A 26,001-nucleotide genomic window follows, 5' to 3' on the forward strand; every position below is an offset into this window, starting at 1 on the left:
ATACAGTAGCCACTTGCTACATGTGCCTACTGAATGCTTGAGACCTACTGGAAGTGTAACATTATTTTGAAGACTTACTATAAGAACGTAAAACATCTCATGAATGACTTTTTATATTGATTACATGTTGTAATGATAACATTTTGGATATAACTGGGTTAAAATATTTTATTTTTATTATTTTAATATTTATTAAAATTAATTTCACTGGTTTCTTTTTACTTTTTTAAGTGTGGCTACTAGAAAAATTCAGAATGTAATATGTGGCTCTTGTATTAACTACTGATCAGGACTACTCTATATCATAAACATAGTTAAGGTATTTATGGAGAAGAAGATACTCACGCACAACAAAAAATGTTGTATCACTAGGAATAACAAGTAGTTTGTTAACGTACCTATAAAATATGACTGCACCATCATCACAGATATAAAGAGGCCAGACATTCAGGGTAGAAACTTTAGGATTCCAGTCCAAATCCTGATGAATATCAAGGACAGAAATATCACAGGGAAAAGTTCCTCTACCCTAAAGGAAAAAAATGAGTGAATGAGTAAATCATGCTGTTAGCCATGTTTATTGAGCACTAGTACCCAAATGCAAACATTCTCAGAGCTTTACCTTGGCAAATTCAATATCTTCCAAAGGAATTCCACTGATTTCAGAAAGCTATAAAAGGAAACATTTTATATGAGTTCATTAAAAAATAAATTTGCTAAAATAAGTCAACCTTTTAACCCACACAGATATAGACGGATTTTTTCAAAAATGTAATAAATGTTTGATATAAAAAATTAGAAAAAAAAGCAGAAAGAGTAATGGTCTCCTGTCCACCCTGCAAATGCCATGTCCCAGAAATACCAATTTAGTATATTCCTTCCAGACCCCTTCCTATGCATATATAAACTACATCACATATTTCTAAAATACATAAAATATATTTTGAAACATCTCTATAGAATAATTTTATATATCCTATTTATAAGAATAGGGCACAGAGTAACCTCATTCTCTCCAACAGTTGAATATACTATTTTATACCCTATTGATGGACATCAAGCCTGTTTTTAGTTTTTCCCAGTTACGATATTGCCTGTTTCCCCATTTTATGACTAGGCATTTTTGATGTTCTAAATTTTCACCATTTTAAGAGGTAAAGAATGTTGTTACTGTTTTAACTATTTCTTCAACAAATTGCAAGTTCTTTATTTTAAAATTAGATTGTTCATCTTTTTCTTATTAATGTAGTAGCTCCTTATAAATACAGACCATCGGGATCCCTGGGTGGCGCAGCGGTTTGGCGCCTGCCTTTGGCCCAGGGCGCGATCCTGGAGACCCGGGATCGAATCCCACATCGGGCTCCCGGTGCATGGAGCCTGCTTCTCCCTCTGCCTGTGTCTCTGCCTCTCTCTCTTTCTCTCTGTATGACTATCATTAAAAAAAAAAAAAAAGAAGAAGAAATTCTTGTGGGACAACTGGGTGGCTCAGCGGTTGAAGTTGAGCGTCAACGCCCCGGATGGAGTCCCATATTGGGCTCCTTGCAGGGAGCCTGCTTCTCCCTCTGCCTGTGTCTCCACCATTCTCTGTGTGTGTCTCTCATGAATAAATAAATAATATCTTTAAAAAATAAATAAATAAATAAATAAATACAGACCATCATGTTTCATAGTTTCACATCTATTTCAAGTATTTTCCCCCTTTCTTGTTTTTTAATCTGTGTTTACACAGGTTCTTGTTAAAACAACAAGGTTGTTTTAAAAAAAAAATGGGGAGGAGGCTCTGTGTGGAAGTTTTATGCTTTTACATGATCTTTTCTTTTTTAGTTTTTGGTATTATGCTTACAAATATCTTTCCTTTTCTAAGACATAAAAATATTTTCAATATTTGTATCTAGTACAATTATAAGTTTATTGCATTTTTTATATTTAGAATTTATTTTGGGGGTGGTGCAGTCCCAAAAATTGGTATGAATTATGGAAATAAAGTTTTTTTTCAAGATGCTAATTGTTCTAGTACTGCTTATAAATGATTCACCTATTCCCTAGAGAGCCATAGAAGTTATTCTAGTAAGTTCTAACTAATCCTAATTACTTAGGACAAACTTGATTTAAGTAACTAAAAGTGAGGGTCCACTTCTTGATGGCTAAAAGCCAGTGTAATTTTTCACAGCATCAGAAGCCTGAAGAAACAGAAGAGTGTGTGACAAGGTGTCACAAAATGCGAGAGAGAAAGGTTGCCATGTTAGTGTTTGGCACTCACTTCCTAGTTCCTCTCTTAAGCAACACAGAGAAAAACACATGTTAGTTCAATTTGTTTAAAATGAACTTACCTTCTCTCGCAGCTCATCGACACTACTGCTTTCCAACACAACCTCCTGGAAGGGATCCAGTTTCATCTCTGAAGGTCTCCACCGTCTTGACAGAACAGCCAGCTGGGACATGGATTTCATCTTCTCCACCCCTAGGAAGATACAAGATTAGGTCATCTTTCTCTTTTCTCTAGAGGTTCATAATTTGACTTTTTTTGTACTACCTGACTGAACAAAAAGATTTACTTCAAGTTTTATGCTTAGATAGGGGACATAAAAGAACCCAATTATCCCAAGGAGTTTTTGAGAATAAAATATTTCCTCTCTTCCCTCCAGTCTCTGAAGAGTAATTCATTACTGTTTTGCAAGCTCTCCTTCCACCAGGACTCCTAATTCTCTTCCATCCTGAGTCCCACTGGACATTGCTCTACCAACTACTCTCTTCTCTGGATTGCCAATCTTTACTTCGTGTTGGCTACTACCCCCACAATCTATCATGATCAAATCATCTTCACTTTAATCTTTTTTCACTCAGGCTATCATTAGTTAACCCCTCTCTTCATTTACTCAAAGCTTACTGTTCTTCAAAACCCAGCTCAATTGTCACCTTTCTCTCTGGTGTACACACAAAGCACCTACTGATTTGGTCCTCAATACCTATGATTTTGGTATTACAGATTTACAGTTCTGGTTCTCTTATAGACTATGCATCTAGAGGGCAATCACTCGTTCCTACTCATTTTTTGTAGCAACAGAGATTAGCAATGGCTGACAATTCACAGGTCAATAAATGTTTCTTAATCACATAACTTATGGCTTACTCAACTATTTTGATGCTAAAATATATACTGAAATGATACTAAGGCAGGCACCTACCATCCAGTTAACATCTTGCAGCTAATCCATCTTTGCCAATACACACTCAATCCTTCCTAACAAGGGGAACTTCCATGTCCTTCATAATCTCTTCCTGACCTACCCAGACACAGTGATTATTCTCTAAGGCCCCAGATACTCAGAGAAAGAAACAATCCAGAGCACCTGCACACCACAGCATGGTAGACAGTGTCCTACTTGATCCTGTCTCCTCCATTAACTTATTAATCATAGTTTTAACTAAAATTTAAAACAAATTGGACCCAAAATAGCTTGAAATAGGTGAGGTATCAGTATTATTGAACCTTCTGAAAACTATCATAATCTTATATTTTAATTTCTATGGGGAAAAAAAGTTAAATTAAAATCTTTCTAGGCAATAGCAGTCACAAAAGAACACAGAATAGTTGTTTCCTTGATATGATCTCCCCACAGCCAATCTTTCTTCCATTTCCTCCTCCAAAAAAACCAATACTTGAAGTGTTCCAATGTTGAACATTAACACCAGGAGGTTTGACAAACACAAGTCCTCGACTAGGTTACTGTTACAGGTTGAACTGTGTCAGAGACATTTAAAATCCTATACCCTAGTACCTCAGAATATGACCTGCTTTGGAAATAGGGTTGTTACAGTGGTAATCAAGTTAAAATGAGATTATTAGGGTGGGCCCTAATCCAATATGACCGGTGTCCTTATGATATGGGGAAATCTGGAAACAGACACAAGCCCATAGGGAAAACATCATGTGCAGATCAAAGCAGAGATCAGGACGATGCATTTACAAGCCAACAAATGCCAAAGCCTTGCCAACCAACCACTAGAAGCTAAGAGAGGAGCATGGAACAAATCTTCCCTCACAGTTCTCAGAAGGAACCAACCCTGCTGACACCTTGATCTCAGACTTCCAGCTTCTAAAACCATGAAACAATAAATTTCTATTGTTTAAACCATCTAGTTTGTGGTACTTTGCTATGGCAGCTTAGGAAACTAATACAGCTACTGTTCTCAAAATCTCTGATCAATTATCAATACTACACCCTCTAACAAAATAAGCCATAATGAAGAAAGAAATTAAATAACAGGGTGCTTGGCTGGCTCAGTCGGTTAAGTGTCTGCCTTAGGCACAGGTCATGATCCTGGAGTATGGGGTTCAAGTCTGGCTCCCTGCTCAGCCAGGAGAGGGCTTCTTCCTCTGCCCCTCCCCTACTTGTGCTCTTGCACTCTCAAACAAATTCTTAAAAGAAAAAAAAGGAAACTAACAAACCCAGGTAAGAAAATGTTGGCAGAATTTTCTGTGAAAAGTACTAAAAATGCAACTTTGAAACTGGAACTTCCGGTAAGGAGAAATTAATATTCTCACAATTAGAGAAAATAAATATTTACTTTTATTTTTTTTTAAAGATTTTATTTATTTATTCATGAGAGATACAGAGAGAAAGAAGCAGAGATATAGGCAGAGGGAGAAGCAGGCTCCATGCAGGGAGCCTGATGTGGGACTCGATCCCGGGACTCCAGGATCACGCTCTGGGCCAAAGGCAGGTGCTAAACCACTGAGTCACCCATGGATCCCCGAGAAAATAAATATTTAAAAGGCAAATGGAACCCAGACTAAAGATAAAGAAAACCTGGTATTTGATAAAAACTACAGGCTTCTATTAGAGCCTTTCTAACTGATATTTCCCCCACAAAAATACGGATAATACCATCAAGAACTTCAAGGAAAACCTCCCAGTTGCTGGAAATATTAATATCTTCTTCATAAATATGATAATCCAAAAAGACAGTGCCAGGATTCTTCCATGTTTTTTTCCTTAGACGAAATCTACGAACATGATAAGACATTTTAAACTACTGTATTTTGAGATTCTTAACCTAAAAAAATGACATGAATCTGACATTAAGGAAAAATGAACTATGTTTAAATACAATAGTATTTATTCACTAAAATTTGGGGAAAATATAATAAGATACTCCTTAAATGTCAAATTTAGTATGCCAGAGGAAGTCCAAACAAATTCTAATAGTTTTGCTTAGTTCTATTAAAAATACTGAATAGTTCAGAAATTTTTAATTCTAGTTTTAGAAAATTATACCACTCCATCCACACCAACTGACCACACACAGTCTTCCTTCCAATTGCTGAGGACACTAATTTTACTTTACCTGTCAATACTGAGCTCTAAACCACACTGCTCCCTGAGTTGAGGAATTAATTCCTCTTTTGATTGCCGTACAGTCATTCCTTTAGCAAACACAGCATCTAGCAGAAACTTGCATGGCTAGGAATATAATCATCAGAGAACTGAATTACACATTCAAATAGGGATATATGAGATATCTTATTTGCACTTTATAGTGTAACAATTACAGGCCTGAGTTTAGGAGTCTGTCTTCCTAGGTTCAAATCTTGGCTCCACTTCTTACTAACTCTGCTATCTTGGTCAAGTTTACTCAACATTTCTGTGCCTCCTTTTTTTTCATCTGTAAACTGGGGACAATGTCTTCCTCACAGAGTCATTGGGAAGATTAAATTATGCATTCATATTTCTCTTCTCAAAACAAAATGATCACAATTTTGAAAGTAAAAAGAATCACCTTTATGGACTAAATGAGGGAAATGCAAACTAATTCTCCAAACACATTTATTCATTGTCTCAGAAGGGACACTATCTCTGCAAACCCCAAACTCAAAAGAAACATCCACATATGAGAGATATGACAGGTGCTCAATAAAATATGTTGCCCTTTCTGCATTTTCAGTTACTTGTAGCCAACTGGGGTCCAGAAGCAAAAGATCCTGCTTCTCACAAATCGTTAGAAGGCTCATAATAGCCCAATGCTACACTGTAATAGTCACAGTGCCTACATCATTCACCTCACTGTATCTCATAATACAGGCATTTTATCAAGTCACATCATCACAAGGGTAAATATAGCACAGCAAGATACTTTAAAAAGATATTTTGAGAGACCACATTCACAAAACTTTTATTACAGTATATTGTTGTAACTCTTCTATTTAATTATTGGTATCTGTTAATCTCTTATCATGCCTAACTTCTAACTTAAACTTTATCAAGGTTGGCATGTCTTGGTAAAAGCACAGTATACGTAGGGTGTGGTAGTATCCAGTTTCAGGCATCCACTGGGCAGGGGAGATCTTGGAACACATATCCTCTGGATAAGAGGAGTGGGGCCACTATTATATTTGCTATTTGGTTTTCATACTTGTCTAGGTACTCAATAAGATGTTATAAACATCCTGAAAACAAGGACTTTGCCTTTTTCTGGGTATTTGCCATAGCTTGGCATATACTGTATGACCTTGGGCAAATGACATAATTTCTTTGTGCCTCAGTTTATCTATAAAATGGGAATAATAAATAGTACTCATGTCATAGCTAACAGACAAGGGTTAAAGGAGTTAAATTCTGCAAGCATAAGGTAAATGCTAATAGGTAAATGCTTGCTAAATACAAAATGACTCTCTGAACACAAAAGGTTCTGTATAAGGACTCTACAGATTAACTGCTATCCTAACTATAGGATAGTGCTAACTGCTATAGTACTACATGATCATATCTAGAAAACAAGTACAAACAATTCCCCCTTTAAAAGCAGGATATTTTTGCTTCACTCCAGCATTTATAATAACACTTTAATGCAGAAGGATGGCAAAAAAATGTTGAGGGCCACTTCACCTGCTGCCTGTTTTTGGTAAGTAAAATTTTATCAGGACATAGCTAACCCCACTGGTTTATGTATTGTTTATGTCTGCTTTTGTGTTACAGTGGCAGAGATGAGTAGTTTCAACAGAGGCAGTATGGCCTGTACAACTAAAGTATTTTCTGGAAATAATGTGCTGATCTCTGCTTTAAAGAGATAAAAAGAAATGACTAGTAATAAAATCTCTGTACTATTATGTTTTTATTAACTACCAAAAGTGACTTTACAATGCTCTGAAGGGTATTCCTTACCTCTTGTTCATTGACCAGAAGCTGGTACACTTTAACTCTGTATTCTCCTTTTTTAAGTGCTCTCCCCAGTCTAATTGTAATCTATAAATTAAAACATTTTTTTAGATGCATTATGTCAGCAGAATAAACAACCCATTCTCCCCACACTGTTTAGTTTGGTCTTCAAAAATTCTCTAGATTATGGACTTTTGAGAACAGGTATATTTTTTACCTCTGATTCCCAGCACCTAGAATAGTAACTGACACACAGTTAACATTTAACAAATGTTTGTTAGATGAATGAAAAACAACAACAAAAACAACCACTAAACATAAAAATAAAATGACCCTCTTAGGGTTATGTATTTCACCTTACTTGGAAACAGGGCAAGATGTTCTCAAATCTATCATTTAAAACAGATTCTAATTATTCAAAATTATTTTAATCAACCTTATTGTCATCTGAAAATGATGAAAGTGTCTCATTCAGTCGGACGCTCTCAAACTCTTGATTGCTGGCATACACTCGAAAGACCTTGAAGTGAGAGGACAAAACTCCAACAAAGGGCTCTAAATGTTGTTTGAAAGCGGCCAGAGTAATTCTTTTATCAACATGCACCATCAACCCTAAGTACAAAAAAACCAAAACAAAACAGAAACAAAAATGTAAAAGAAACCTCTGAGAATATAAACAGATTATATGCTTTTTTATTATACTGTAAGCAGAAAATAAAGTACCCCCTTCAATTATTTGACTTTTAGCTAATATACACAACATTGAATGGACAAAAAACATGGACACTGAGCATATGATAGATAAAATCCAACAGCTTCAAATGTTCAGAGACATTTAAGTGCTTATTTATTTATTTAGGCTGCTGATTCCAAACCAGACTTCCAGGAATTCGTTTCAACTGCATAGATTTCTAGTTCTACACAGTAATAATGTAGGCCCTGGCTGGGCTCCAACCCTGTCTCTTCTCCTTCCCAACTAGCTATGTGACATGGAGCAAGCCCCCAGCTTTTGTACATCCACTTCTTCATTTAAACAATGGTACTGCAGTGAGAATTCAATGAGGTAATATGTTTATCATGCTCTTAGCACCGTGCCAGGTATCTAGTAAGTGCCTCAGAATTGTTAGTAAATCTAGTTCTGGGATTTCTACTAGAATAAAAATGTCAAGACTAGTATACGAAGAGGTCTTTTATTACATGGTTGGACTGTAATAGGAAGAGTAAATGATCACAAACTCCCACCTCTTCAAGCTTCCATATAAGCTCTCCTGGTATTGTATTAGGATTATTTTTGGCAAGCTTTTTTCTTCTAATACTTATCTTTCGTCCTAAGCCACTCATAAACATACTTCTGGAATATTTCTATATACTCTGGTCTTTATATTCTATCTAGTAAAGAGCAACAACTTCACTCATTTTTCTCTTTCTCTTACAATAGGCCGTGCAGAATACACAAGCTGCCATGCTGCTGTGGGTCCATAGTTCCTCTGCAGCCATAAGCTGTAAGGCTCTCTCTAGGGTAGGCTTTGGTTTTCTGTGAAATTCACATCTAAAACATGGCTGGCTTATGTTCTCAGGTCATCCCAGCTTTCGGGTTGATGAATTTTTGAGTGGACTTTTTCAAATAAATTAATGTTCATTTACTGTTTTTCTGGTTTTAAGATTCAGATCCGCTACAGAAAAGGTGACAAGTATGAGTTAGAATATAAACATGATGAATTTTATTATATATGTTTTAGGCAGCATTTCATTTCTTTAAAATGTCCATTTCTAAACTTTAAGGAGTGGCCCCTAAATGTTAATGCAGCTTTTGGCAAATAAGCCTCTATTTATACCACCTAGCAGGTTCCTGAGAGAAGAATATAAGGAAAAATTACTTGATTAAAAATAATAAGTCAATGGCTGGATTTAGCTTTACCACTTTTGCCTGATAAATGGCTGTCACTATGCCATCCAATGTCTCTGAGCCAGTTTTTTCATGGGATCATTACACAAGTCTCGCTGATTGCTGCTGACAAATGTAGCAAATTCTAAATCATTACTCAAATAATATGCTATTATTGCCATTTTGATTTCTGTGATAACTTGTAGTAATGTATCACGGGAAGACACAAGTGTTTGATGTGGTCCAATATGGTGATTAGGACCAAGTGGTATTGCAGTGAAATGGCCTGGCCTGAATGAATTCCTGGCTCCTCCTTGTACATTAGATTTGTGATTCTGATCTGTACTTCAATTGCCTCTCGTATAGTGGAGACAGGAGTATTTATAACCTCATGTATTTTGGGGTCAGTATAAGTAAAATGCTTAACACAGCCCTGGCCAAAATTGTTGGCTTAACTGATTGGCTATAATTATAATTTAGAGATTACCATCATACCATTTTTCCTATTTATCTCTTCAAACTAAAGAGTTCAGTCTCTTCATGCTGCAACCTCAAAATGTCTTTAAGGTTTTTCCTTTTCTTTCCTTTCTTTGATGTATTTCTTGAACAAGGTGGTAACCTCACTTGTACAAAGGATTTCCAGGGCAAATGCACTGCCATTTTTATTACCTTGACCTCCTTGTTTACACCTGAATGCCTTCAGACTGCAACTAGGTCACAGTAGAATAGCATTTTCAGAGAAAGTCTGTAATTACTCCTTTAAACAGTTTCTGGATTGTAACAGATAGCTTAAAGACCACCTCTTTGGGGAGCCTGGGGAGCTCCACTGGTTAAGTATCTGCCTTTGGCTCAGGTCATGATCCCACGGTCTTGAGCCCGGAGTCAGGCTCTTTGCTCAGTGGGGAGCCTGCTTCTCCCTCTTCCTCCCCCCCAACCCTCCGCACCCACCCCCCCTTGTGCTCTCTCACATACTCTCTTCCTTAAATACATAAACTCTAAAAACAAAAAAACCCACCTCTTTAAGTGTATTTTAGTTGTTACCTAAATTAATTGCTTATACTGTACACAGAATGTCATTCTGTAGGTATCAAATTCTTTGTCTACTATACTTTGCCATTTCAACCCTCTGAAGAATCTGTATTATATTATTCACGTTACCCAGGCATCTACTTTCAGATCATTGAGGAACTGTGATGAACTGTTCCTTTCTTAGTACAGACTCCTGAAACACCTGGTTGGGGCTATCATCCCTACTGCTCTCCCTCTAAACCAGTTTCCATGGTTTTCATTTTTTCTTTTCAAACAGCATCTGAAAGCTGAAGTAAACTGTAGTAAATGGGTTCTCTTGATCATGTTTACTATTTCAATTAACGCTAGTGAGTTAGTCCACTATGAATTTCCAGAAAAGTGGAATAAGACTCCTCAGACTACAATTCTAAGTATTCTTGTTAAATTCCTAAGGTTGAGACTCTCATGCAGTCAAATATCCAGCATACCATTGTAAAACAAACCACTGGAATTTCTAACCTTTTCCTAAAGAGGAGCTGTTTCTAATTTTTCCAATGCCCTTGAAAAGTTGAGGATGGTAAGAAAGCAGAGTAGCTACTAGCTATTTTTCCTTTACTAGGATGTGAGGAAAGTAGGCGACAATGGTAGCAGTTATGAGGTGGAGGAATGCATACCAGGCTTACAATCAGAATACAGGAGCTTGATCCCAGCAGTGTGACCGACTAGCTGTGTGACCTCTGACAAATTAGTGAGTGTGAGCCAGTTTCTTCATCAGTGATAAGTGTCTAACAACATCAATTTCACACAGTTATTGAGAACTACATGAAATAAAATTAATGAGCCTTATGAAGTAAAAGCTACATAGGAAGTTAAAGCATTATTATAGAGTTTCTGCTCCACTGTGGCTCACTAATTCATTATTTTCCCACTTGAGTTTCTGGAAGATATTTATGTATGGGTGTCACATAGTTTCAGTGTTACTTGGAACTAATTAGTTAAACACAAATTTATGTATTTTCACAACTGATTTCATAATTTCTACCACTTCCTTTTAAAAGACTAAATTTTGGGACTATAAGCATCATAGCACTTAACTTTTATACTGGTTGTGTGCCTTCACTACCAGATGAAACATAAGGCTGAATCTCTGTCATCTCTACTTCTAAAATCTACATAGGGCCTGGCATATTGAATGGATCCAGGAAAAATTAATTGGGTGGGTGGATGAACAGATGGATAAAGAGTGGGACTCCCTTCCCATTTTTACAAAGGTAATGGAGCAAAGGCATTCAATTCAAAGACTTAAATTCTAGTAATGGTTCTTCTACTTACTAGCTACACATGTACTTTTGGGCAAGTCATTCATCCTCTATGAACTTCAGTTTTCTTATCAGTCAAATGGGGATATCAATGTTTGCTTTAAAAATTTCAGAGAAGCTTCAAGTAAGATCAAACAACTGTTTTGAAAACTAAAATATAAAAATATAAGGGGTAATATCAATATTTGCATTGTTAAAGATTAATGCAAAGTATTTATTTGAGCTATCCCTTGCAAACCTGAAGAAAAACTTTTTATATTGAACCTGGTTATCTTAATTCTCTGGCTGTTTTTAGTCTCATGTTTTTATAAAAGTTTAATTTTATTTATTTTAAAGTTGGTGTGTTTTTGTTGTTGTTGCTTATCCCAAAGGCCCAAATTGACAGATCTCTTCAATCTTTTTGTGATTATACAATGGAGAATTTCTAGTTTACTTTGCCTGGAGCTTATTTCAAAGTATCAACTTGTTTTTCCTACCCCCAAAGTATGAACGTTAAAAAAAAGCCCCCTTTTCTTTTTGACTTTCCCAGATACTTATGGACTATTGAAGGGATGTAGGAAGGGAGTTAGCTGAACTGTGGGATAAAGAAAGGGGATGCACAAATAAAAAATTTTTCCTGGGCAGTGAATATCAGTGACTAACAAATTTCCTAGAGTCTGATTAAAAAAAAAAAAATTCTAGTGTCTGGTTCTTCCTTTTTTTTTGGTATATCATTTACTTTGTAAGCTATTGCTTAAGTTCATACTTAGTATTTTATCGTAATTCTTTGCCTTTAAAAAATACTTAATTCTTTTATTTTTTTCACTTATCTTTCCCAGAGCTGTGACATCGCGGTTGTCACAGGTCTGACGTGTTGCAGACATCCAAGAACACTTGCTACTACAACTGCACCGAACATGAAAGCAAAGGCAACAGAGGACCTTCTTAAAATCCAGGAAGTTATGGGTGGTCTTAGAACAAAGTACCTAACTCTTAGCTGATTCTTTTCTCAACTAAAAATTTATATAAACTGAGAAAACAACTGGTGCTGTTTCAAAGAGCCTTTTTCTTTCTAAGTACATACATTTATGTCCTTCCCCAGAACCTTCGTCTGCAGCATAGGGTTCTGCTTTGAAATACATGTACTGTATTTCTCCCCTGCTCTTGCCACTCTCATCGTATTCACTATCAGTTCCAGAGTCTTCTTCTGCTGTATCCCATGTTTCTTTTTTCCCTTCATTTGCTTTAGTTCTTCTACTACTTGTGATGCTATGAGAGTCAAGTCCATTAGCCAAAGGAATCTGAGCATTATCTGCATTGCACAAAGTGTCACTGCTATGACTGGAGCTAAGAATGTCACTGTCCACTGAACTTGTACTCCTGTCATTATTCACATCTGAGTCTGACCGTTCTTCAGATTGAAAATTTTCAGGATCAGAAGTTTGAATGTGCTGTTCAAGTTCTCTATTGTCCACTGATGTTGAAGAGTCCCTCTCATTGAGAGGTGATTCTATGTTTTCAAAGTCACTTGTCTCAGTACTTTTGCTGCTGTCCCCATTATCTCCATCTTGCTGCTGCTGTAGTGACAAGCTTTTGAGTTTTTCAGTGCTTTCTTCTAGAATAGCTTCCACAGACTTTAGGCTCCCCACAGGTCCTTTGACTCTTTCACAGTCATCATCCACATTACCAGAATCGCCCCCAGCTTTCTGGCATGCTGTCCTTTTGGAATAAGATCCTGGGGACTGTTCAGGTAACAAAACAAATAATCTGATCGTATTTGCATGACGATCCAGGAGTTTCCACAAATGGGAATCTGTAAAGGCCATCTGGTAATCCAAAGTCTCAGAACTTTCAACAAACACCTAAACAGTAAGCCAAAAAGTTACATTACATCATTAATTTTAGTGACATTCATTCTCATTCATATCATCTCATTACAAGATAGAGCATAGTAAGTTGTAAAATTTGGGATGAAAACATTTCTAAAGGGAATGTGTATTATTTTAGGAGACTAAATAAAATTAATATTATGTTAATGTCTTTTTAGCCATAAAACTGACAAGACAGTTGGGATGCACACATGCATATGCAGATTATCTTGTTTACTGAATTGCCCACTTTCAGAATGTTTCTGTATTCCATATCTTGCCCATTAGGAAAATAAGCTTAGCACAAATACAGATAGAGGAACGTGTAAAAGACATGTTGGGAATGCAATACCAAAATCCAGATTATAGGGAAAAAAAAAATCTAATGGACAAATGACTTGATTCTAGAGCAAAAAAATGGCAAGGAAATAAACACACATAGGGAGATCTTTAGGTTAAAATAGACTTGAGCGGTATATCCTAGACTTTATTTGGATCCTATTTGAACAAAAAAATCTATCAGAAAAAATTTTACAAGATAACCAGGGAAATGTAAATACTAACTAGAGATTGCTTGATATGAAGGCATTTATGTTAATTTTCCAGATGTAATAATATAATTACGGTTATGTTTTTTTAAAAGTTCTCACCTTTTAGAGAGATATAATAAAGATTATTTATAAATAAAATATTTCATCTGGGGATGTTTTTCAAATAATCTTAGGGGGAAGTAGGTGGTTAAATATAGATCAAACGGGAATGGACTGTTCAATAAATGCTACAAATCAGGACTATTAGCTGATCATTTAAAGAAGAAATAAAGTGAGATCCCTCCCATTTTTCACCCTAGAATGCTATTAGGATAGATTAGAGATTTTAATGATATGCACACAAGCAGTGCATGAAAGTATCCAAAGAAAACAGAGGTAAGTAAAAATTACACATTGGGATTAATATGACAACACTAAATAAGGTTAAATGATATAAAAGTCTCAAGACTGCATTAAGATGAATGAGACTGGAAAAGACAATAAATAAAACATGACTAACAAGGAAAACTTTGGATGCAATTTATCCAGAGTAAACTGTTGGCATTAGGAATAAACACACAGGAAAAACAATAAATGACAGAACACATAATGCTATCAAGAGATAAAACAAACAGATCAATGTGAACTTCCTTTTTCTATCAGAGATAAATAAGTAGGCAAAGGGAATAATGTTGGGCGAACTCAAAGTGACAATCCTCTCTAGAGTAGGCATATGTTTGACTTTCACCATGAGGTACTGTTTTAGGGGAGAAGTTCAAGAATGAACAAAATTCACAGAATTCATGATTCAAGAATTAAGAGGACCGGACACTTGTGGATAGAAATAGTTAGGAAGGCTTCACCAGGAACTAATCTGGGGCTTAAAAAAAATTGGAGGGAAAAAAAAAAAAAAAATTGGGAGGAATGGGGAAGAACACTGCAGGTGGGGGTAGCTCATGAACAAGACAGAGAAGAACCAGCAGGACTGACTGAGAAGGATGGAAAGAAGCCTGATCTCACCTGATTACAAAAGAAGGTAATTACTGAGAGAATGGGGGAATTCAACAAAGTAAATTATAGACAAATGGTGGATAGCTCTATAGGCCAGCCTTGTAATATAAAACCTGATTTACTATTATCAGCATAGAAAATAGTAACGAAAAACTAAAAGACATACCTTGTTACTTCTAAAAAACCCTTCAGCTTTCAGGGTCTTACTCGGCACAGTGAGAAGACGCAGATCATTGTAGCAGCGTTCCAGCACTATCCGCATTGTTTCGGCAGGTAAGTGGATGGCCTGTAATGGAAGAGATTTGATTTAAAAAAAAAAAAAAAAGTCTCACAAGGATAATTCTGCTTGACATGGAAATGTGGACAATGAGACACTGCTGAGTTCTTAAAAATAGAAAGAAAATTCAGAGAAAATAATTTTTGCAGAGGTTTATAAAACTTTTAAGAATTTATGGAAAAATTTTAGTCCTACACATTAATTATGCTGTACATTAGGTAAACAAAGTATCCCTTACAAATGTATGCTCAAACTATTTTTAAGGTAATGATTTTTCACTAAAAATTCAATTCCTCTCATACTTGCACAAAGTAAATGAGGTGATCTGCTTTCAATGAAACAAAAACTGAGAGCGGATATCAAACCAATACCCTGTTTAACTTCTTAACTTTTGATAGGTTATTCTGTATTCTGTGAACAGTTGTTAATACTTCCACTAAATCATTTTTCTTCTGTGTAAAATGGCATTAAATTAATAAGTAAAATTTAGTTATTCTAAAATTACATGTCCTTAATTTGAGGTGTCATTATAGGAATTTCACAAGAAATGAGCAGACAAAAAAAATTCACATTTTAAAAGCATGATTTGTTTTCAACACAATTACAGATAACTAATTCTTAGGCAGTCTAGTTATACCTTTTCCACTGTACTTCTTGGCAAAATATTTTGAAACTGCCTTTATTCTCTACAGATGTATTTTTCCCCAACAAATTATTATTATTTTATTAGCTTTTACAGGGAAGGGAACATCACGTGTTTCTTACGCAGTCTACCTCAGGGCTCAAACTCTAGATTAAACTGTAATATAGAGCAAGCACACTAATGTAGTCCTTTTCTGAGAAATTTAATTGTAAAATGTAACTTCAAAACGGGATCTGTCTCCTCCAATTATTACTTAGGCAGAAGAGTTAGAAGTCATTGCTTTGTTAACATAATGATATTTAAAACCCAACTTTTATATAATACTTTATAATTTTTCCCCCACAAACAAAGCATTTATTTGTTCCATTAACACCAACCCTGTTAAAATAGGCATTAAAAAACCCAGATGAGGGATCCCTGGGTGGCGCAGTGGTTTGGCGCCTGCCTTTGGCCCAGGGCGCGATCCTGGAGACCCGGGATCGAATCCCACGTCAGGCTCCCGGTGCATGGAGCCTGCTCCTCCCTCTGCCTGTGTCTCTGCCTCTCTCTCTGCCTCTCTCTCTCTCTCTCTGTGACTATCATAAAAAAAAAAAAAAAAAAAAAAAAACCCAGATGAGATAACAGACAATACTGCAGTAAGATGAATGCCTAGAAAGTGGATCAACTTCTTGGCTTGCAATTACAGAACAATTTCCACTACACGAAGGCATCTGAACCTGGGCCTCAAGAACCCTGAACAATTTTAGTTATGTTACCTACAGAGACCAGTATAATCATTTTATTTGCAGTGGACTAGCTTTAGGTCAGGGGAAATTGGAATGTTTTCATCATACTTTTCCAGGTCAAAGATTCTGAATCAGTCTATGTTCTTTATCACTAAGTCACCAAATGTGGCCAATGTTTAATTCACCACCTCCCCTGTCAAATGTGCCCCTCCATATCTATTAATAGATCATTGCTTCTTCGTGGTGACCCAAGTCTGAAACTTCTCAGGTCATCTGTGCTCCTTCCTGCCTGACTCCAACCAATCACAAGTCTGGCAGATTCACCTTTTATACCATTCTAACAAGCCACACCTTCTCTCATTTTAGTCCTATGCCTTCACCCGAATTATTTCAAGAGCCTCCTCATCTACATTCCTGACTCCTCCCCTCCCTCTATCCATTTGAAATACTAGCCTAGTGTCACTAGACAACCATTCTACAGTAGAATTCTCATCATACCACCACTGTACTTTTAGGAAAACAACCTACTTCCTATTGCCTACGTCAAATAGAGCACATCCTTTTGTGTCTACCACTTAAAGACTCTCTGTGAAATAAACTACCTTCTACTTCAAGGCATGTACTTGACAGAGATCTAGCCAAACCCATATGCCATTGCTATGTGCACTTACCTCACACTTCCTGACCTCCATACTTTTGTCAATTGATGTCTTCCCCTTGAAGAGTCCTTCTAACTATACTTGCCTCCTGCTAGTAGATATTAATTCCTATACCTTACTCGAACTATCACATAATGCTTTATACAGAGAAGCCACTAAAAAATATTCACTGACCAATTTTAAAACTTACCTTTGAAATAAGTTGTTTGAACTCCGTGACTGTTTGATTTAAGTAAGCACGAACAGTAACAGGAGCTGCTACAGATTCTGCCTTAAGATCAACAACATGAACTTTCACCATCACTTCTGTCACATTTGAAAAACAGAAAAACATAACTGGAGGTTATTTTTAAAACATATTTCACATGAGCACTGCATTTTTAATGTGTTTCCAATAAATGGCAAAGAATGTTTTTCTAATCACCAAGATGATAAACACACAATGTTATACATGTAATAATAAAAGTTAAAACTTCTCTTTCATAGTTTATCATATTACAAACATCTAAAAAAAGAAATAGAAATGAAGCTAATGGAAAGGTTCTCCTATATCTCTTTAAAACAACAGTCAAAACATGATTTTTTAAAAGTATATACTTTGTTTCTTTGTAAAACATAACACAGTCAAATTTATCGAGCATTATTTTTTTTTTTTTTTTTTTTTTATCGAGCATTATTAAAAACACCCAAAGTTCCAAAATACAGACCCAAACCACAACACTAAATAAATGTAACTAGAGAACATAAAACAAATTCTAAAGGGGACATAGCAGCCTACCTGCTTTTGAACAACTTTCATTATACCACTCCAGATCTTGTTCATACTCAAAAACTTCCCTCTCCTCAAAATAATACTCTCTACATCCTACAGAAAATTCTACAGAAAAACTGCTTTGGTTTACATGGTTTGTTTTTTTCACTTAAATTCATTTTACAATTTAATCCTATATTCTCCCTCTTCTGTTTTCAGATTGTAGATAACTGAACTTTCAGTAACTAGGAAAGCAAACGATCTTCAAACACTACATTGGCTTAAATGTTTTAATTTCTTTTATGAAGTATACATAAATCCTCAGTTTTTCCCTAAGTTGCTAATTGAAATCAGACAAAATATTCTGCTAAAATTAATTATTTATAAATAAAGAATACTTTATCAATCCATATTTGGATAGTAAAATCCTAATTTTACAATCCATACTCACATGGAGAGTTCTTGTTAAAAAGTGGTTTTATTCCTGACCTGTGTTACACTTGTAATCATAATTTTTGTTACCTAGTCCAAAAATCACCTGCAAGCAAATGCTCCAAAGGAACTCTTTATAAACAGAGCAGAGGGCAGCCCTGGTGGCCCAGTGGTTTAGCACCACCTTCAGCCCAGGGCGTGATCCTGGAGACCTGGAATCGAGTCCCACGTTAGGCTCCCTGGGTGGAGCCTGCTTCTCCCTCTGCCTGTGTCTGTGCCTCTCTCGCTTTGTGTCTCTCATGAATGAATAAATATTTTTAAAAAAATAAATAGAGCAGAGTCTGACTGATGAAGCCCTTTAGAGAATATGGTACTTAATCTACTTAGAAAAGAGGAGCCCTGATTAGAGAGAGAGAGAGAGGGAGAGAGAGAGAGAGAGAGAGAGAGAGAGGAGAGATATGTAGGATCGATCCAAAGAGGAACAGAATTTGGAAGAGTAGAAGGGGGATCCCTGGGTGGCGCAGCGGTTTGGTGCCTGCCTTTGGCCCAGGGCGCGATCCTGGAGACCCGGGATCGAATCCCACATCGGGCTCCCGGTGCATGGAGCCTGCTTCTCCCTCTGCCTGTGTCTCTGCCTCTCTCTCTCTCTCTGTGACTATCATAAATAAATAAAGATTAAAAAAAATGTTTAAAAAAAAAAAAAAGAAAGAGTAGAAGGTTTTATAAGTTCAAATTTTAGGAATAAAAGTAGAGAATATAAGTCTGAATTCTGATTAACAATCAATGCAAGGGATTTAGGGTCACAACAACAATAGTAAGAATTCTCTAAACGTTTTGATTGTCTTCTATTTGTTACAGTTTACATATAGTGATTATTAGAAGACTTTGGACATGTAACTGTCTTTAGGGACTACTCCTGGTACAGCTAGGGGTATGGTCATTTGCTTTTAAGATCAGTCTCAAGCAAAGAAAAAAACACCCAAGATATTGAGGAATGTACTAGATTTTAATGAAAACAAAACAAAAAGCTGAAGTCCCTGGAGAGTATGGAGAAAAATAAAAAGTGTTGGCAGTGATGGCTTATGAAACCACCTCTTCAAGGAGGCCCTGAAAAATAGACTCTACTTCTGAAACTTTATGGGAATATGCTTTTCTTGGACCAGGGTCTCTCCTATAAATAGAGAGGGTTGAGAAACAGGAGGAGAGAAGGGAGTACTAAAAGAGAAAAATCCCACTGAAAACTATAAGCTTGAAAAAAAAAACCCTATTTTAAAAAAATTTGTGCATAGCTCTTTGAAAGTAATCTAGAACCTCATTGCAAGCTTGTTGCTCACTACTTCCTAACCTATTAAAATTATTCTGCATTTTAAGAACATATAAAATTTAAAATTAAACTCATTTTTAGTAGCAAAAAACCTTCTCATGCAAATTTTAAGTTTAGTACAACTTAAAAATACCATAAAATTCTTTACCTCCAGGTTTATAAGACTGGAAAACTTGATCAGGCTTTCTCGTCTCCAGTAGCAGATCAAACATATATGTTGACTTGACTCCTCCTAGTAGAAGTCCCATTGGTGTATCTTCTTCTCCTTCATATGATCGTTCAAGGTAATCATGAAACTCATCATATTTAACAAGGCGACAGCAATCCATGGGTATGACCTCTTCTAAATCCATCATCTAAAAGGAAACAATGCCCAAGAAACAAGAAAAAAATATATACAGTATTTTAGTCTGATGTTTAACTGCACTACCAATAGCTCCTAACAAAATTCATATATTTATGATTTGCATCAAGCCAAAGACATCAAAGTTAAAGGCACAATGCCAATGCTATTTTTAAATAATCATCATTTCATTATCCCCCAAATCATACAATTTATGCATCAACAAATTTTAAAGACATCTGGTTTTAAAGAAAGTTAACATTCTAAACTTTAGATAGACTAAAAATCTATGTGTTATAAGCTACTGCTCTATAATCGCTAAACTGAAACACGGGAGAATCATCAGTGAGAATATGAGGCTTCTGTTTAACCCAACCTGGAGAAGAACTGGCAGCTCACATGTTTGGGTTTAACCATTCTGCTAAGCGCAGGGGAACAGCATGCCTTGGAGAGCCACCACAGAGGCCACAATTTTGGTGTCTCCCATGTACCACTCTTCAACTCCCTTTCCATATGAGCCTCCAGAGTCCCTATGGTTCAGGGCACAGGAATTTCATCAATTTCTCCCTAGCTCACATCACTGGTAGATGACATACTATGGATGCAACATCTCTTAAGTGAAAAATAAATGGCCTGGAGACACATGGGATTACTTCAAAGTATTTTATACTTATTTATGGTCTGTGATTATGATTTTTAAGAAAAACAGTAAGCCTTGCGGTGTGTCCCCACTGACCTCTATTCACCCTCAATTCTCCCCAAAGATAGAGATCTCTTTCTGGTACATAAGACTGACTTATTTCTCTCTTCCATTTGACTATTTATGAACTTTTACTTCTTATTTTTAAGACATTTTTTTCCTTCCTGGATTAAAAACCGCTGGAATACATAAACTACGGTTACTGCTATCACTAATTGTAAAACAGTTTAATTAAGATGTTTTCTCCATTTTAGTCTCATTTGGCTTCACTATTGTTTTGCAAAGATGATATTTAGAGTCCATCACTGTGTTTAAAGGATTTTTACTTTTAATGAGGTAAATCCAGAACCATCCATCCATTTTACTATTTGGTCATTCATTTACTCATCCACATACCCATCCAAATTCTGATTCTTCTGCATACCAGGTAAAGTACTGGAAATGTGATTGTGAGCCAAACCAAAACACTCTTTGCCATTGTAATCACTTATAGTTTAGTAAGGAACAGTGGCATTAATTAGAATAGTTATACAATCAAATATGAATCACACTTTGAGAAACAATGTCAGCTATCTTGAGTACTACTTTTAGTTCTCTCATTGGTTCTATACATAAATTATAAATGAAATGATGTAGTATGCCATTTTTTCCCTAACTAATTACTTTAATTTCAGTTCAGTGATGTTAATATTTATATGGAATGGGCAAAAGATATTTTTGTCAAGTATTACAGATGACATTTAGAACAAGCTGATTAAAGAATGCTTCCTTAAAAAAAAAAAAAAAAAAGAATGCTTCCTTTTCTAAATGCCTTTCAAAACCCCACTAATAATTTCCCATTATTCTTAGAATAAATTGCAAACTTCTACTCATACAAAGTCTCTAATTTGATTTTATGCTATTCTATTCTCAGTCAAGCCACTCTGAATATACTGTTCCCTTTTTCAGTTTTATGCCAGCCAAGCCCTCACTGCAGTTTTTACACATGCTGTCATCTCTATTAAAATACTCTTCCCTAACTTTTTGCATAGCTGCTTCCTTCTCCTGGTTAATGTATCAGAAGAAATAATCTGAATATATTACTGATTTACTTTATAGCATCTAAACCATAACATATTTGCAAATTGTGGGGAGGCTCTCAATACATATCTGCTAAATTAATGAAAGGAACAAAAGAATTTTTGTTTCTAACTCTAATTCTTGTTCTACAAAACTGAACTGGCTTTCAGAGTAATGAATTCCTCAAACGCATCTGTTCTATGTTCTATAGGAGAGGTATGAACTACACACTTGAGAGAGACAGATTCTGTAAATGGGCTATGAACATAACTGCAAGTGCTTGTATTGCTACTAAATAATAATAATTTTGGGAAAAATGTTAATACTGTTATCTGAGATATCGATATTATAAACAGTACAATTAGACATACCTTATAAGCCATTTCTACTGCCTCTTTTAATGTCTTATCCTTATGAACCTCCAATTTATTTTCCATCATTACTTGTTTCACAGGATGCAAACAGAATAACTTTATCTGGAAAATGTAAAATATCATCATCACCTCAGCAGGTCATCAATCAAAACATAATTCTTTTGTAGACAGCATTTTTATCCTAATAGTCAAAATACAGCAATATTTTAAAGATTTATTTATTTTAGACAGAGTGAGTAAGTGAAAGAGAGTGGGCAGGGGGAGGGGCAGAGGGAGAGCATCTCCAGCAGACTCCCAGTCGATGTAGAGCCCAACAGGGGGCTCAATCTCATGACCCTGAGATCACAACCTAAGCCAAAATTAAGAGTCTGTTGCTTAACTGACCAACCCACCCAGAACCCCCAAATATTGTAATTTTTAAAAAACATAATTGAGATCATTCTCTCCTGTGTCTATTTTTCTCAGTAATTGATAGTGATTATGTCTCATTAAAAAAAGAATTAAAAAACATTAATTTTAACAACTGTACGTTTCTTGGTAAGCACATATCACAACTTAAATAATCATTCTCCTACTCACATATAGTTAGGTGTTTCAAATTTTTCTCTACTTTGGAAAGTATTGTGATGAATGTCCTTGTGGTCAAAGTTTGTATAGCATGTGTGGTTATCTCATTAGGTATTTCCTTAAGAAAATTATATAAGAATATATGAATTTGCTTAAGGCTCTTGATAAATTTTACTCAATTTCTATGCAGTAAGGTTTTTACCAGTTTATTATTCTTGTGGCAGAATGTGATGTTCATATCATTGTAACCTTACCAGCACTGAGTATTATCACTACATGTTAGCGTTTATGAACATATAAAACAAAACCATAAGTTACCTCAGTAATATAGTTGGTTACATTGCTTAATGATCATGATAGCATAACTGTCTACAGAATCTCTCAATGAATTTGTTATGAGAATTGCAATCAAGCAAAATTCAATAGCACTTTTTAATTCAAAGTAAAATTATGAAATCTAACCTTGCATGTATTGCGTTCAATTTCTCGTTGCCTTTTTTCTTGTTCTTCCAATTCTCTCTCTCTCTGCACCAAGTTTTTAATATGTTCTGGATATTCATCTACTTCTAGAAATTCTATTGTAATAAAAACAGGGTAAGACAGAGTCACTGAAAATTGATCTTCCTTTACTTAATTTTGTTCTACTATGTTTCCATAGTATATACTTCTATAACTGCTCTCATCAAAATATATCTCAGTTCCATCAATCTCTCAACTTGGAACATCAGCTTCTTCCAGACAGGGGTACAGAGGTAGTTGATAATGACATAAGGTTAGGTCTCATATTTTAAAAAGCCATATATTTAATCCATAGTATCTCTTGGCTCCAGGACAACTGTAACATGTAGATTAAGACTTTTAGATTGAAAAAGGCTCCCTGAAACTTGGAAATAAAATCATTTCTAATTTCAAATTGTGCTATCACCATGAAACCATGTGACCCTGGGCAAGTTTACTTGTCCAGACCACAGTTTCTTCAGCTTATTAGCACCTTCAGCACCTATCCCACAGAGTAATTACCTGGAATATAATAAAATGCAATAAATATTGTTGCTGCTGCTACTATTACAAATGCTATTTGCTTATTATTACTCACTAATACACTCCTCTTTACTTTGTTCTCAAAGCAATCTTTTAGCTACCTTCTATCCACAAAATTTTATGTAACTCAAAGCATTAAAAGCGACAATATGAGATTATGACACTATTTAATAAAGCCAATGATTACCAGGCATTAAATAGGGATAACAACACATATGTATGTATGTATACACATATATATAACATATGCATATATATAACACATATGTTATATATACATATGCATGTTATATATACATATATGCATATATATAAATATATATTATATATATATATAAATCACATCCCTGTGGAAGGTAAAAATCCACTATTTCTAGAAATGAGCTCTAGGTGTGGTAAAAATACTCCAAATCATACACCGCGCGCCCTCTGGTGCTTCATCGCAAAACTACAGTTTAAGGGGAGTAATCAAGGAAAGCTATGTTACTGACCTAATGAAGGGAAACCTGTGGAATGCTGGGTGCTACAGAGGACACACAAACTACAATCCTGGCTCTACCTCCAAGGAAGCTATGACTTTGGACAAGTTTATCCGTGGAGTATTATTATTTTATCTGTAAAGTCAGAATGACTACTCTGAAATCTGTTTTGAAATGACTTCTTGTTATAATTTCCTTTTTCACAACCCCATTAATTTTATAGTAAATTATTAAACAGTCACTGTATGACAGACTCCGGACTCTGAATTATCACTAGTGAAAAGATAAATTAAGTCCTAAGCCTTGACCAACTAAATTTAAAATATAATGAGTTTACAAAAATGTAAACAAAAACATCGCACTACCTAAAATAAATTTTACAGTATGGTAGTTGCTAAACAAGGGAAATATGTTGAAATTAAGGACAATGATTATAACAATTGTGAAAAAAATGTGAGTTAACATACCATTTGTGTATATATCTATAGGTACACTCACACATCCGTACTTATTTGCAATACTACTTCAGTCAGAAGTTGGCATTAAGAAAAATGGGGAACTGCAATTTTTTTAATTAAAAATAAAAAAAGGAGAAAAAAAGAAAACCTGCATGCTGTGTATACAGGAATTAAAGTACCCCAAAAACTTATAATTAAAAAAAAAGCAATAATAGCTAATTTTGAGTTTTTACTATGTACCAGGTGTGACAAAAATATTGTTATCTCATTTAACTTTTCATTACAATCCTATAAAATACTGTAATCCCATTTTACAGATGTGGAAATTAAGATTTAGAAAAATTAAATAACTAGCTCTACGCCATCTAGATGGCAAATTATGACTGTTACACAGGTCTAGGGGTTATCACTGAATATACTCTTACTGTAAATAAATATCTAATTTTTTAATGTAGAGTTTTGTCTCTTAGTGTATTAAAAAACATTTCAACTTTTTTCCAAGTGTTTTTGCCACTTGGTATTATCTCATGACAGTCTTTATTTTTAGTTTTTTTTTTTTTAGATTTTATTTATCTATTCATGAGAGACACACAGAGAGAGGCAGAGACATAGAGAAAGAAGCAGGTTCCCTGGGGGGACTCAATTGTCAGACCCGGGACTAAGGCAGACACTCAACTGTTGAGCCCCGAGGGGTCCCTCATGACAGTCTTTATAATTAATTTTTCTGGGCATAAAAAAACTTAATCGTCCTATCATTGAAAAGTAGTTATCAGGGATCCCTGGGTGGCTCAGCGGTTTAGTGCCTGCCTTTGGCCCAGGGCATGATCCAGGAGTCTCGGGATCGAGTCCTGCATTGGGCTCCTAGCATGGAGCCTGCTTTTCCCTCTGCCTGTGTCTCTGCCTCTCTATCATGAACAAATAAAAATAAAAAAATAAAAATAAAAGTAGTTATCTAGGTTTGCAAAACTTGCAAGGAGAAATTAGTACAGATTAAAATCAAATAACTGCATATTGACATACTTGCATTTCGTGCTGGATCCTTCAGTCTATATATCAGCATATATGCATTTGTGGAGCTAGTAGAAATATAAAAAAATTAATGTCAACAAAATGGAGATGTAAAGCTTCCATTTCCTAGCACCAATATATTTTTTAAATAATTTTTTGTTATTTCAAACAACTAGAACTGTAGGTTCAAACTTAAAATATTCTAGAAAAAAAGGAAAAATGTACTTTGTTCTTCCCAACGAATTTATGAGATTTCCACATCTCCTCTTTGAAAAACTTATGTCTTATAACAATTAATATAACTGAGTTAGGAGTCAGCAAATTTTTTCTGGGCCATATTTCTGTGTTGCAGTTACTTAACTCTGTTGTTAAGGGAAAAGATCAACACACAATACTTAACAAAT

General features: G+C 35.4%; 1 protein-coding gene across 2 annotated transcripts in view; it reads right to left on the minus strand.

The window, feature by feature from the left end:
* The window catches only part of USP47 (ubiquitin specific peptidase 47), a 117,290-nt gene that overhangs the window by 1,996 nt on the left and 89,293 nt on the right, over nt 1–26,001 (minus strand). For both annotated transcript variants that reach the window (XM_041729779.1, XM_041729780.1), the window contains 14 exons: nt 25,610–25,665; nt 23,074–23,186; nt 22,042–22,146; nt 19,717–19,924; nt 17,252–17,367; nt 14,924–15,043; nt 12,433–13,210; nt 7,594–7,769; nt 7,164–7,244; nt 5,350–5,465; nt 4,890–5,008; nt 2,331–2,461; nt 623–670; nt 399–529 (listed from right to left, as the gene is read on the minus strand). In XM_041729779.1, coding sequence (XP_041585713.1) covers nt 399–529; nt 623–670; nt 2,331–2,461; nt 4,890–5,008; nt 5,350–5,465; nt 7,164–7,244; nt 7,594–7,769; nt 12,433–13,210; nt 14,924–15,043; nt 17,252–17,367; nt 19,717–19,924; nt 22,042–22,146; nt 23,074–23,186; nt 25,610–25,665 — 2,298 coding nt within the window. The remainder of the gene's footprint in view (nt 1–398; nt 530–622; nt 671–2,330; nt 2,462–4,889; nt 5,009–5,349; nt 5,466–7,163; nt 7,245–7,593; nt 7,770–12,432; nt 13,211–14,923; nt 15,044–17,251; nt 17,368–19,716; nt 19,925–22,041; nt 22,147–23,073; nt 23,187–25,609; nt 25,666–26,001) is intronic.

Source organism: Vulpes lagopus, chromosome 15, assembly GCF_018345385.1.
Source record: "Vulpes lagopus strain Blue_001 chromosome 15, ASM1834538v1, whole genome shotgun sequence".
In the NCBI taxonomy this organism is placed as follows: Eukaryota; Metazoa; Chordata; class Mammalia; order Carnivora; family Canidae; genus Vulpes; species Vulpes lagopus.